This window comes from Pelophylax lessonae, assembly GCF_965119305.1.
Source record: "Pelophylax lessonae genome assembly, chromosome: 2".
In the NCBI taxonomy this organism is placed as follows: Eukaryota; Metazoa; Chordata; class Amphibia; order Anura; family Ranidae; genus Pelophylax; species Pelophylax lessonae.
In genome coordinates this window covers 267,574,178-267,589,030 of record NC_138769.1, presented here as the reverse complement: position 1 = coordinate 267,589,030, position 14,853 = coordinate 267,574,178, and the positions used below count along the sequence as shown (strand labels likewise).

Sequence of the window (14,853 nt, the reverse complement as noted above, 5' to 3'; positions counted from 1 at the left end):
ATCTGCACTAGTTTTTAAGCTTCAAATCTTCTTTTCTTTCTACTTGGTAATTCTGAAAACCACATTCTTGCTGTCCTAGGGTGGTTATGCTGACTCACTGTGGCTGTCATCCATGATGGACTTCAAACAGGTCTTTCTTTCTTTATTTCAATTACAAACTAGTAATTACAGAACTTTAAAGCGGAGGTCCACCCAAAAGTGGAACTTCTGTTTGAGGTACTCCTGACCCCCTGACTTTAAATAAACACAAAAACACAAGTAACGGTAAAAGTTACTTTTAGCATAATAAATGCTGGACTATATATTGCATGAAACAACTGAAATTAGATTTCTGTTCAAATACATGCACTAAGGGTTGGTTCACACCAGATGCAGTCCAGTGCATTTTTATTTTGCATTAAAAACTAGTGGTGCATCGAAATGAACATTCCGGTGGCACAACTGAAATCCAAAATTCAGGATGCACTTGGCTGAAAACCGAAACAGTTTTTTATTTTTTTAAATTTAATTAATGTGGCTGGTGTTTCTGTATTGAACTCAGTGGGACGCGATTTTGCATTGAAGTCAATGGGATGCGATTTTGCATTAAAGTCACTAGGGGGCATTTTTGCACTGAAATCACTAGGGGGCATTTTTGCACTGAAATCACTAGGCCTTTTTGCATTGAATGTCACTAGGGGGCATGTTTGCATTGAATGTCACTAGGGGGCATGTTTGCATTGAATGTCACTAGGGGGCATGTTTGCATTGAATGTCACTAGGGGGCATGTTTGCATTGAATGTCACTAGGGGGCATGTTTGCATTGAATGTCACTAGGGGGCATGTTTGCATTGAATGTCACTAGGGGGTATGTTGCATTGAATGTCACTAGGGGGCATGTTTGCATTGAAGTCACTAGGGGGCATGTTTGCATTGAATGTCACTAGGGGGCATGTTTGCATTGAATGTCACTAGGGGGCATGTTTGCATTGAAGTCACTAGGGGGCATGTGTGCATTGAAGTCACTCGGGGGCATGTTTGCATTGAAGTCACTCGGGGGCATGTTTGCATGGAAGTCACTAGGGGGCATGTTTGCATTGAAGTCACTAGGGGGCATGTTTGCATGTAAGTCACTCGGGGGCATGTTTTCATGGAAGTCACTCGGGGGCATGTTTTCATGGAAGTCACTCGGGGGCATGTTTGCATTGAAGTCACTAGGGGGCATGTTTGCATTGAAGTCACTAGGGGGCATGTTTGCATTGAAGTCACTAGTGGGCATGTTTGCATTGAAGTCACTAGTGGGCATTTTTGCACTGAAATCACTAGGAGGCCTTTTTGCATTGAATGTCACTAGGGGGCATGTTTGCATTGAAGTCACTAGGGGGCATGTTTGCATTGAAGTCACTAGGGGGCATGTTTGCATTGAAGTCACTTGGGGGCATGTTTGCATTGAAGTCACTAGGGGGCATGTTTGCATTGAAGTCACTAGGGGGCATGTTTGCATTGAAGTCACTAGGGGGCATGTTTGCATTGAAGTCACTAGGGGGCATGTTTGCATTGAAGTCACTAGGGGGGCATGTTTGCATTGAAGTCACTAGTGGGCATGTTTGCATTGAAGTCACTAGGGGGCATTTTTGCACTGAAATCACTAGGAGGCCTTTTTGCATTGAATGACACTAGGGGGCATGTTTGCATTGAGGTCACTAGGGGGCATGTTTGCATTGAAGTCACTAGGGGGGCATGTTTGCATTGAAGTCACTAGGGGGCATGTTTGCATTGAAGTCACTAGGGGGGCATGTTTGCATTGAAGTCACTAGGGGGGCATGTTTGCATTGAAGTCACTAGGGGGCATTTTTGCACTGAAATCACTAGGAGGCCTTTTTGCATTGAATGACACTAGGGGGCATGTTTGCATTCAGGTCACTAGGGGGCATGTTTGCATTGAAGTCACTAGGGGGCATGTTTGCATTGAAGTCACTAGGGGGCATGTTTGCATGTAAGTCACTCGGGGGCATGTTTTCATGGAAGTCACTCGGGGGCATGTTTTCATGGAAGTCACTCGGGGGCATGTTTGCATTGAAGTCACTAGGGGGCATGTTTGCATTGAAGTCACTAGGGGGCATGTTTGCATTGAAGTCACTAGGGGGCATGTTTGCATTGAAGTCACTAGTGGGCATGTTTGCATTGAAGTCACTAGTGGGCATTTTTGCACTGAAATCACTAGGAGGCCTTTTTGCATTGAATGTCACTAGGGGGCATGTTTGCATTGAAGTCACTAGGGGGCATGTTTGCATTGAAGTCACTAGGGGGCATGTTTGCATTGAAGTCACTTGGGGGCATGTTTGCATTGAAGTCACTAGGGGGCATGTTTGCATTGAAGTCACTAGGGGGCATGTTTGCATTGAAGTCACTAGGGGGCATGTTTGCATTGAAGTCACTAGGGGGCATGTTTGCATTGAAGTCACTAGGGGGCATGTTTGCATTGAAGTCACTAGGGGGCATGTTTGCATTGAAGTCACTAGGGGGCATGTTTGCATTGAAGTCACTAGGGGGGGGCATGTTTGCATTGAAGTCACTAGGGGGCATGTTTGCATTGAAGTCACTAGGGGGGCATGTTTGCATTGAAGTCACTAGTGGGCATGTTTGCATTGAAGTCACTAGGGGGCATTTTTGCACTGAAATCACTAGGAGGCCTTTTTGCATTGAATGACACTAGGGGGCATGTTTGCATTGAGGTCACTAGGGGGCATGTTTGCATTAAAGTCACTAGGGGGGCATGTTTGCATTGAAGTCACTAGGGGGCATGTTTGCATTGAAGTCACTAGGGGGGCATGTTTGCATTGAAGTCACTAGGGGGGCATGTTTGCATTGAAGTCACTAGGGGGCATTTTTGCACTGAAATCACTAGGAGGCCTTTTTGCATTGAATGACACTAGGGGGCATGTTTGCATTGAGGTCACTAGGGGGCATGTTTGCATTGAAGTCACTAGGGGGGCATGTTTGCATTGAAGTCACTAGGGGGCATGTTTACATTGAAGTCACTGGGAGGCATTTTTGCATTGAAGACACTGGGAGGCATTTTGCATTGAAGTCAATGGGTTGCCATTTTGCATTGAGGTCACCGGGGGGGGACCTTTTTTATTTTTTTCGATAGGCAAAACACAGATAACCCTATTTTCGATGGGCGACATATCGGTGCATCCCTATTAAAACGCATGGACAATGTTTAACGGATTCTAATGGCCCTAGTTCACACCAGTGCAGTGTGTTCCAGTGCAGTCAATAAAAATAGAACATGTTGCATTATTTCTGTATGGAATGTATATGGAATAGGTAAAATGCATCAATGCAATCACCGATATGCACATGTTCCTATTTGAGAAGAAGAAAAAAAGGATGGGGAAAAAGCACACTGGAATGCATCAAAAATGTGCATGCAGAGATGGATCCAGGATGCAGAAATTGTTAGAAAATCCTAAATAGACTCACTGTTGACCTCCTTCTGCAACGGCTAGAAAATTCTAAGTGACTACATGGACTTTGCCCAAAATAGGCTTCTATGTGTTGTGATACATTGCATCTTGTAGTGAAATCATTCTATAAGTCCATGTAGTCACCTAATTCAAGTAGAATCTGCAACTACACATTAGCATGGGTATCATTCTGACCTGTACAAGCTGTGGTAAGTAATCCATAAGCTCTGCATCAGATATGGAATCAATCCACTGCACAGCTGTACGTCTCACTTCTTGATCTGGAAATCTAATATAAAAAGAAAAAAGGAAGGGAGGGAGGGGTTTTAAACAATTAATATGTTTGCAAATATGAATTGGCTTTAATTTGTATTAGTGCCAACACCACTGTAGTGAATTTTGTTGTGTCCACGTAAAAAAGTGTTGGATTCTTCACTAACCATATTATCAATAAGTTGAAGACCATACATACACTATATTTCCAAAAGTATTAGGTCGCCTGCCCTTACACTAAATTTAATGGCATCCCAGTCTTAGTCCATAGGGTTCAATGTTGAGTTGGCCCAAAACTTTTGGTAATATGATGTATGTTCAGCTGCTTGACGTACTATGACAGAAGATACTGTATCTCACAAAAGTGAGTACACCCCACACATTTTTGTAAATATATTATATCTTTTCATGTGACAACACTGAAGAAATTAAACTTTGCTACAATGTAAAGTAGTAAGTGTACAGCTTGTATAACAGTGTAAATTTGCTGTCCCCTCAAAAACTCAACACACAGCCATTAATGTCTAAACCGCTGGCAACAAAAGTGAGTACAACCCTAAGTGAAAATGTCCAAATTGGGCCAAATTAGCCAATTTCCTTCCTGGGTGTCATGTGACTCATTAGGGTTACAAGGTGTCAGTGTAAATGGGGAAGGGTGTGTTAAATTTGGTGTTATTGCTCTCACTCTCTCATACTGGTCACTGAAGTTCAACATGGCACCTCATGGTAAAGAGCTCTCTGAGGATCTAAAAAACAAGAATTGCTGCTCCACATAAAGCTGGCCTAGGCTATAGGAGATTGCCAAGACCCTCAAACTGAGCTGCAGCTCGGTGGCCTAGACCATACAGGGGTTTAACAGGACTGCTTCTATTCAGAAAAGGCCTCGCCATGGTCGACCAAAGAAGTTGAGTGAATGTGCTCAGCGTCATATCCAGAAGTTGTCTTTGGGAGATAAGTCACATGAGTGCTGCCAGATTTGCTGCAGAGGTTAAAGGGGTGGGGGGGGGGGGGTCAGCCTGTCAGTTCTCAGACCATAAGCCGCACACGGCATCAAATTGGTCGGCATGGCTGTTATCCCAGAAGGATGATGCACAAGAAAGCCCGCAAACAGTTTGCTGAAGACAAACAGACTAAGGGCATGGATTACTGGAACCATGTCCTGTGGTCTGATGAGACCAAGATAAACTTATTTGGTTCAGATGGTGTCAAGCGTGTGTGGTGGCAACCAGGTGAGGAGTACAAAGACAAGTTAGTCTTGCCTACAGTCAAGCAGGGCGGGAGTGTCATGGTCTGGGGCGGCATGAGTGCTGCCGGCACTGGAGAACAACAGTTCATTGAGGGAATCATGAATACCAACATGTACTGTGACATACTGAAGCAGAGCATGATCCCCTTCCTTTCGGAGACTGGATCGCAGGGCAGTATCCCAACATAACGACCCAAAAACACACCTCCAAGACAACCATTGCCATTGCCTTGCTAAAGAAGCTGAGGGTAAAGGTGATGGACTGGCTAAGCATGTCTCCAGACCTAAACCCTATTGAGCATCCTCAAACGGAAGGTGGAGGAGTGCAAGGTCTCTAACATCCACCAATTCTGTGATGTCATTATGGAGGAGTGGAAGAGGACTCCAGGGGCAACCTGTGATGCTCTGGTGAACTCCATGCCCAAGAGGGTTAAGGCAGTGTCGGAAAATAATGGTGGTCACACAAAATATTGACACTCTGGGCCCAATTTGGACATTTAAACTTAAGGGTGTACTCACTTTTGTTGCCAGCCGTTTAGACATTAATGGCTTATTTTGAGGGGATGGCAAATTTACACTGTTATATAAGCTGTACACTCACTACTTTACATTGCAGTAAAGTGTCATTTCCTCAGTGTTGTCACTTGAAAAGATATAATAAAATATTTACAAAAATGTGAGGGGTGTACTCACTTTTATGAGATACTGTATGTGTATTCATGTGTAAGTATATGGGGGTCAACAATGATCAGATGCCAGTCATGCAGTAACAGAGTCAAATATAATACTGTATACTGCTAACTGCAGCCACTGTTAGGTGCAAAGCCACTAAAAGCATGCACCCCCTACATCATACACTGCAACATGTGGTCCTCAGAGGCCAAAAGAAAGGCATGCAGTTTTGTGGAACATGGTAGAGAGATTGTTCAAATTTGCTGACAGAGCATAGAGTAGCTTTTTCAGGACATATTGTATAAATGTGGTAGTAGAGCGCTGCCACCTATTGATAAAAATTAGGAAATTACGGGGTGCAGCTGCTGCAATCACCAAATGTGTTCCCACATCCCCAATAAATCAATATTAAAATATGTGATCGCCCTGCCTCTAAATCAAGGTAAAAATAATAACTAGAAAGTGACAAAAAAATGACTAAATAGATAAGTGTTTCATATGTATAAACTGTCAGTGCAAAATAAGTCCATAAACAAACATATAATGCAAAAAAGGCCAATTAAATAATTATTAAAGATGTTTATAGCTTATGCAATCAAAAAAGTCTTTATTTGATAAGGTGTTTCATAAGGATGACACCACAATGTAATGACAATGTTCTACTCCTGCTCCTTTTTCCAGGTGAAGTGCAAGCTCACCTCCATTATAGACCCCTAAGGGTAAACAAAGCATAAACCCAGATCAATCTGATGGACCAAACTCAGGTGTTCAGGTTTCTTTAGGAACAAGGAAATTCCCTCTCCAAAATGGCTCCACACAGCTCACATATAGGTCATAGGCAACAAACAGAATAAACAGCCTCCAATAATGCAGTACCTGGGTTAATAATTTCAACACACCGCACAGAACCCACTTCATAAAATGCACTGGTTTCCCTGCAGATGAAGCCACTTGCTTTGGTGGCATAATACGTAGAGGTTGAGCCTGGCGGCGGGAGTTTTCACTAGATCACATGAGAAGCTGGATTTTACTATATGCTTGTTTTCTACCTAATAAATGTGAGTTCATGATATGGAGTGGGTTCTTTGCGGTGTGTATAGCTTAGTAACCCCGGTACTGCACTATTGGAGGCAGTTTTTTCTGTTTCTTGCCTATGACCTATGTGTGAGCTGTGTGGAGCCATCTTGGAGAGGGAATTTCCTCGTTCTTAAAGGAACATGAACACCAGAGTTTGGTCCCATCAGACTGATCTGCGTTTATGCTTTGTTGACCCTTAGGGGTATATAATGGAGGTGAACTTGCACTTCACCTGGTGAAAGAAGCACAAGTGGAAAGTTGTCATTACACTGTGGTGTCATTCCTATGAAGCACCTTATCAAATAGAGACTTTTTTTTGATTGCACAAGCTATAAGAAGCTTTCATTTTTATTGCATTGGCCTTTTTTGCATTATATGTTTGCTTATGGATTTAATTTGCACTGGCACTTTGTATATATGAAACACTTACCTATTTAGTCATTTTTTTGTCACTTTCTAGTTATTATTTTTATCTTGATTCAGGGACAGCGCGATCACACATTTTTATATTGTTTTCAGGACATATACTGTGGGACATTTAAAAAAACTTTAGTTGGAGCAGTTGTGCATGGTAACTATATAGCATTTATCTTTAGCTTGTCACGCACAGCTACTCCAGATTCTGTCTGCTTAAGTCTTCAAAAATTCACCTCACTGTCTATATATCTATCACCTTCCTACCAGTGAGAGCTGGCTTTTTAAGAAATCGTAATCCCATGTGGGTGGCTGGCACCAGGTTGCTGTGGGTGGGTGGGTGTATGGCTGTGATACACTCCCGCGAGACTAGTCCCGACTCCAGACGAGGCTGTCCAAGGCGAGGGAGGCTGTCTAAGAAGGCAGAATGACATCACAAAAATATCAGCAATATCGGCCAGTTCCGGAGCTGATACCTATATATCGGGGAAAGTGCATATCGGTCCCCGATATATCGGCCTTGCTGATATTCGGTCTATCCCTAATTTAAAGCATCTCCTGGTGCCCCTGCAGTGCAGAGAATCCTGAAAGCTATAGTATATGTAAATATCAAAAAGAGCATGTATGGTTTTGCCATGGCAGGTTTTTAACACCCAGTGGGTCTGTGCACCCACTGGGGGAAAAGGAGGAGGACTGCCCGACTTCGAAAATATTTTCCAGGGTAAGAAGTAAGGGAAACAGCCATAGAAAAAAAAAAACTGACAGGGATTTTAAAGCTTAACAAACTGAAAAAAGTTGGCCCTAGATACATTTGACTTAGTGGAAGTGGTGGTGAGTGGAGTGCCTAGTGCATTACCAATTAAGGAAAAAAGGCGTGTGTGTCTACCTACACAAAAGTTCTCTCCATTGTAAAGGAATGGTTGGTTACACAGCTGTAAATATAAAGACCTTTCTTTTTTGCTGTAACTGGGATAACTCTAGCAGCAAGGGACATTTTAATGATTCAATGAAGAATATTAATACATTTTTATACATGCATATTCGTTCATGCATAGTTAAAACTAAATAATAAATGTAACTAGATTATATAATAAATAGAAATAGCAGTGCTAACAATCACATACGTGGCATGAAGCAGCCCCAGAGCATCTTGATGTTTCATTTCAGTCCAATTGTCCAGTAAGCCATATATATCAGGCAAGCATGCCCATTGCCAACTAGGTGCACTGGCCAGCACCAAGGGAAGAGAGCTGACCTCAGAATAGCAGTAATAGCGCATTTCCCACAATCGTTTTTTATCCACATCTGTCAGCCTAGAATATAACAAAGCAATACAATGTGACTGATTATATGATAAGAAAAACTGTAGACAAGTGATAGAAACATATAAACAGCTTATTATGTGGCTGGGGCGTGTCCAAGATGGTGACTGGAGCGGAGGCATAGTAAGGGAGCTCCGCTGCTCTGCCTGATAATCATCCTGTCTCTCTGTGGGCCTGATACCTTACGACCACATTGCTGAACTCCTGGAAGTTTCCAACCCTGCTATGACCAGAGGGTGACCATCCTCGCTGCCCCAGAAAGCCTCCACATCGTCTGCTGCATTTGCTTGTGCGTAAGCTGGATAGTCACAATATGGCGACTCAGACGGTGGATGTGGACCCTGTGCTCCAGGAACAAGACAACTTTGCTGCCCTGATGCAGGCCATTATCTACCTGTCAGACTGCCCTGACAGGCAAAACTGATTCTCTCCAGCTGGACATCGGCCTGATTTGAAGTGATTTGGACAAGTTCAGGTCCAGAACGGCAGAGGTCCAGCGCCCTGTGAGCGATGCGGAGGATACAATGAGAGATCATACTGCTTCCATCCATACTCTCTGCACCAAAGAAAAGGGCTGGAGTATTGGGCAGAAGATATGAAAAACCACATTCAGAAAAAAACAATCTCCGAATCCTGGGGCTGAGGGGACTGAGGATTCTAGCCCCGCGGCCTTCACGGAGAATCTCCTCCGCACACTATTCCCACAGGCAGCTTTCTCAACCATTCTTTGCTTTGATACAAACCCACAGAATGCTGGCTGCCCGAGGTGCCCCGGGTGCCCCTCAGCGCACATATATCCTTTGTCTTCTGAATTTTCAAGACAGAGTCATGGTCTTACGGGAGAGTAGGAAGAATGATAGTTTGCGTTTCGAGGGGGCTAAGATTATGATCTTCCCGGATTTTTCAGTGGAAACACAGAAACTGCACAAATCATTTAACCTTGTGAAGCTCACCCTAAGGCAAAGAGGCTTAAAGTACAGTATGCTGTTCCTGGCCCGTCTGAGAGTACAAGGCAGAGAATCTCTTTGCTTCTTTACATTCCCTGAGGAAGCCTCTACCTGGCTGGAGTCCTTACCCTGACGCTGAGGCCTACTGCAATCTATTGTCCCCCCCCCCCCCGACCTATTTTCTTCCCAGGTGGGTGAGTTCCCTGTACTGTCTCCTGTTACTATGAGGGCATGGGCCTAGGCCCAAGAGAATTTGCTGAGGGCCTGACTCTGCTGCATTGGGGTTACTTTATTCCCAAAAGTCATGGCCCTTTTCCTGCTGCCTTTGATAAGACTCACTCTCTTTATGCATATCTGACTGTTTATATGCTACCTTGGGCTCATTGGGATCTTATGCTGCCAACTTTCTTGTCATAACTTTTAATATACTTCTATTTGACCACTTTATATCCCCAGGAGAAAACAGGGATGAGAGGACTGCTTTGTTTTGTTACCATATCTGAATTTTGAATGCCTGGGTAATTAGCCTCCTGCAGGGATGTTTGATCCATCCCCGGGTTTCGGTCTGTCTACAGGCAGTGCAACTGTTGCCCCTCTAGGTTTTTGTTTTCCAACTGACCTCTCTTGAACTTCTACAATGTGCCCTCCAGGCACCTTTTGATATACTGCTCCCCATTGACTCAGTCATGTTTTGTTTGGCATCTCAAGCACACCCAAGGGTGATGCCGGGTGGGGGGGGGGGGGGGCGGGGGTTGGCACATTGTGTTGGGGTTGTCCTGTTCTTTGTTTTTTGTTGAGGTATGTGATGGTTCTACTGAGTGCTACTTTCTGGTGGGCCTTGGCCCACTTTAGTCTCCTATGTGTGTTGAGCAGTGAGCTGGTGGTCTCAGGTGGGTTATCCACATTTGTGCCATTAACACCATAGTCCCCCTAAAATTGGTACCTTGGAATGTGCAGGGGTTAAATTCTAAATTTAAGCATGCCCTGGTGTTTTCCTTCTTTAAAAAAGGTACCACCCTCACATCTGCATCCTCCAAGAGAAACATCTCACTGGTGTTCGGGTGTTCTCCCTTAAAAAGCCGTGGGTGTTTTTTTTTATTACCATTCCACTTTTTCCTCCTACTCCCGTAGAGTTAGTATTTTGATCCACAAGGCCCTTATTTTGATCCACAAGGCCCTTCTCTTTACCTTTTTGGATCTTCATCTGGACCCAGAGGGACAATAATTGGATTTTTATCTTACCGTAAAATCCTTTTCTTTGATGTTCATTGACGGACACAGCTCCAGAATCTTCTTGACCATTGGGTTATGCTGCCACCTACAGGAGTAGGACACTAGGCAGGAAAACGTTTTACCACGCCTATGGGGCAGTCCCAAGGTGTATACTCCCACTTCCTGCTATAGGCATTCAATTTTGTTGCAAGTAGTGTCAGAAGAAAAATGACCTGACTCAATAGAGGGGTGGGTGCTGTGTCCGTCAATGAACATCAGAGGAAAAGATTTTACATCAAGACAAAAATCTAATTTTCTCTTCTTCTCGTTCATGGACGGACACAGCTCCAGAATCTCCTTGACCATTAATAGGTCTCAAAGCAGTTTTAAACATGAGGGGTGGAAAAACACAACATGAGGGGTGGAAAAACACACAGCAGAAAAAAATTCCAAAATGGCTAAACCTAGCCAACCAGGTAACATGGAGCTCAACCAGGAACAAATAGAGCTCATCTGAAAAAAAAAAAAAAAAAAAAAACATACACCCTGAAAGAGGAATAGTCCTCTCAAACAGCGGCCTGCAAAACCTTGCGGCCAAAACAGCATTCACAGATGCCAGCACATCTATATTATAAAATTTGGTGAAAGTGAGAACAGACGGCCAGGTGGCCGCCTTGCAAACCTGCACCACTGATGCCTGATGGCGAAAGGCCCAGGAGGCACTAAGCGCCCGTGTAGACTGCGCCTTAACTGGGAAAGGAGGAACTCTCTGTGAACCACCAAATAAGGTGAACGACAAGACAAGGCAGCCAGCTCCGACACTCTGCATGCAGAAGTAATTGCCACCAAGAAGGCTACCTTCTGGGACAATGTAGGCAGAGGAATCTCGCAAATATTTTAGTAAGGTGGTTTCTGTAGAACCAACAGTACCAAATTGAGATCCCACGGAGGCAACGGAGACCGCACAGGTGGAGCCAAGTGGCAAACCCCCTGAACTAAGGTGCAAACCAAGGAATGCGTAGCCAAAGGACGTTGAAGGAAAATCGTCAAGGCCCAAACCTGGTCCTGGATGGTATCAAAGGCCAGGCGCTGTTCCACACCCCTTTGGAGGAATGCCAAAATTAAAGCCACCGAAAAGGAACAAGCCGGGGGGGGGACCCCCAGAGACTCACACCACAAAAAGTATGACTCGGCAGAAGTTTCAGAGGGAGAACGGCGTACATCAGACAGGACTGGCACCAAGGAGCCACCGGTGCATCTGTAGCGTCTGCTAGAGGATCCCGAGTTCTTGCCACGAATCTCTGCACCTTCCTGTTGAGGCGAGAGGCCAACAGGTCCACCACTGGGGAGTTCCCCACCGGAGACACAGCTGATGAAATACCTCCGGGTGAATTGACCGTTATCTCTGGTCCAGGGCTTGTCGACTAAGGTAATCCACCTGCCAATTTTCCACCCCTGGAATATGTGCAGCAGAGAAAGTTGAAATTAAACGTTCCGCCCACCTTAGAATGCTGGCTACTTCCCGAACCGCTAGGACACTTTTTGTGCCCCCTTGGTGATTGACATATGCCACGTCCGTGGCATTGTCCGATTGAATCCGACCCAGACACCCTTGAAGACGAACCAACCATTGGGTCAGACAAAGTCTGTTTGCAAGAAGCTCCAGTACATTGATTGGTAGTCTGGACTCCTTTAGAGTCCAAACCAACTGAGCACATTCTGTGCCAAAGGTACCTCCCCACCCGGACAGGCTGGCATCCATGGTGAACACTGTCCAGTACAGGGGAAAGAAGGATCTTGCATGTCGCAGAGACGGAGAACGAAGCCACCAGATCAGGGACCCTTTCATACCCCGGCTCAGCAGAACAGATTGTCTAGAGCAGTGGTGTCCAAACATTTTTCAAAGAGGGCCAGATTTGATGAAATGAACATGCGTGAGGGCCGACCATTTTGCCTGACATTTGAACCATTAAAATTAAACACACAGACACACATATATACATACATACATCCATATACACACACACACACATACATACATACATACACACACACACACACACACGGGGCTCTAAATTTCAAGTCATGAGCTACTAGCCAGGCCTTAAGAGTTACTCGCCACTTGTTGCCCCACCCAAACCCTACCCTGCTTCGCCCCTAAACACGCCCTTGCCAGAGTGCCCACAGCGTGCCCCCTTAAATGCAGAGTGCCCACAGCGTGCCCCCTTAAATGTAGAGTGCCCACAGCGTGCCCCCTTAAATGTAGAGTGCCCACAGCGTGCCCCCTTAAATGTAGAGTGCCCACAGCGTGCCCTCTTAAATGTAGAGTGCCCACAGCGTGCCCCCTTAAATGTAGAGTGCCCACAGCGTGCCCCCTTAAATGCAGAGTGCCCACAAGCGTGCCCCCTTAAATGTAGAGTGCCCACAGCGTGCCCCCTTAAATGCAGAGTGCCCACAGCGTGCCCCCTTAAATGCAGAGTGCCCACAGCATGCCCCCTTAAATGTAGAGTGCCCACAGCATGCCCCCTTAAATGTAGAGTGCCCACAGCGTGCCCCCTTAAATTTAGAGTGACCATAGCGTGCCCCCTTAAATGCAGAGTTAGCACAGCGTGCAGAGAGACCAGCGTACACTTACCTGAGGCAGCGGCGGCAATCCTCCACGTCTCCCGAGTCCTCCTCCTCCTCCTTGGCCAATGGCAATTGTTTGTCTTTCGGCCAATCAGGAAACGGGTCTCGGACCCGCTTCCTGATTGGCCAGGAGGAGGATCAGCAGGTGGATCCGTGTGACAATAGCGAATAATCATTTACTATTGTCACACAATGGGTGGGCTCAGGGCGCACTGCTCTGCGCCCCGGGTCCACCCTTTTCTGAAGAACAATGCAGAACGGCGGCAGCGGCGGTAGGCACTACATTCCCCATACAGCTCAGGGGGCCGTATAAAACTAAATGAAGGGCCGTAACTGGCCCGCGGGCCGGACTTTGGACATGACTGGTCTAGAGACTGTGGATTCTTGTCCCACTTCGCAAGAATCTCTCTACAGAGGTCTCATGTTTAACTGTGCAAATGGAACTGCCTCGAAGGTAGACACCATCAGGCCCAGCACCCGCATGCAAGTCCTGAGAGACGACCGATTGCTGGACAACAGAATTCAAATAGCATCTTGCAGCTTGTGGAGCTTGTCCAGCGAAAGAAACACCCTGGCTGAGACCGAGTCTAGAGTCAGATCCAGATAGTCCAACTTGGTGGATGGAACCAGAGAAGACTTCTGGAAGTTTAATGTCCAATCAAATTCCTGCGGAGTCCGCACAATGATGTCCAGGTTGTCCTTTAGAGCAGTCGGAGACTCTGCTCGCAGAAGAAGATCATCCAGGTACCCCAGTACAACAATCCCACGCTGTGCAACAATGCTAACATCGGGGCCAATACTTTCGTGAATACCTGAGGCGCTGAGGTGAGACCAAAGGGTAACGCCACAAATTGATAATGCTCCACGCCCACAGCAAAGTGGAGGAAGCGCTGATGCCCGACATATATCAGGAAATGGAGGTAAGCGTCCTTGATATCGATAAAGGCCAGAAGATCCTCTTGATGTATTGATGCCACTACTGTGCGAATGGACTCCATCCAGAACTTCTGTACCCGCACAAAGCAGTTGAGGTCCAGGATTGGACGAACTTTGCCTTCTTTTCTCGGAACCATAAACAGGTTTGAATTAAAACCCCGAAAACATTCAAGCTTGGAACCAGTACAATCACCCCTTGTAGTAACAAATCTTGTACCACCCTGAAGCGACCACGCAAGCGGTCTGGGGACAAATGCAGGTTGGAAGGAAAAAACCTCTCTGGAGGATAAGACTGAAATTCGATCCTGTAGCCAGACCGAATCAACTCGTGGATCCAACTGTCTTGAATCAGAGAGGTCCACAGGTCCAGAAAAAAAACACACGTGCGAGGGCGCCCCTTCAGGCAGAAGAAGGCTTGTCTGCAGATCTGGAATAACTTGATCTCGGCTTACCAGGCCAGGACCTCTTGGAACCTCCGGAGACGGTCCTAACGGGTTTGGATCCTTTTTCTTGAGACCCTGAGGGACGAAAAAGGCGCTTATGAGCTGGGAAAAAAGGACCACGTCTGCGACGAGACTGCTTGCCCCTAGAAGCCTGTGGGAGGAGAGTACTCTTCCCTCCTGTGACTCCCTTAATGATTTCATCCAGGGAAGACCCAAACAGGCGATCCCCC

At 45.7% G+C, this 14,853-nt stretch overlaps 1 protein-coding gene across 1 annotated transcript in view; it reads right to left on the bottom strand.

The window, feature by feature from the left end:
* PIK3C2B (phosphatidylinositol-4-phosphate 3-kinase catalytic subunit type 2 beta) overlaps positions 1-14,853 on the bottom strand; it is an 858,553-nt gene that overhangs the window by 251,678 nt on the left and 592,022 nt on the right. Inside the window, exons 16-17 of the mRNA XM_082244643.1 lie at positions 8,260-8,448; positions 3,649-3,742 (exon numbers count right to left, since the gene is read on the bottom strand). Coding sequence (XP_082100769.1) covers positions 3,649-3,742; positions 8,260-8,448 — 283 coding nt within the window. The remainder of the gene's footprint in view (positions 1-3,648; positions 3,743-8,259; positions 8,449-14,853) is intronic.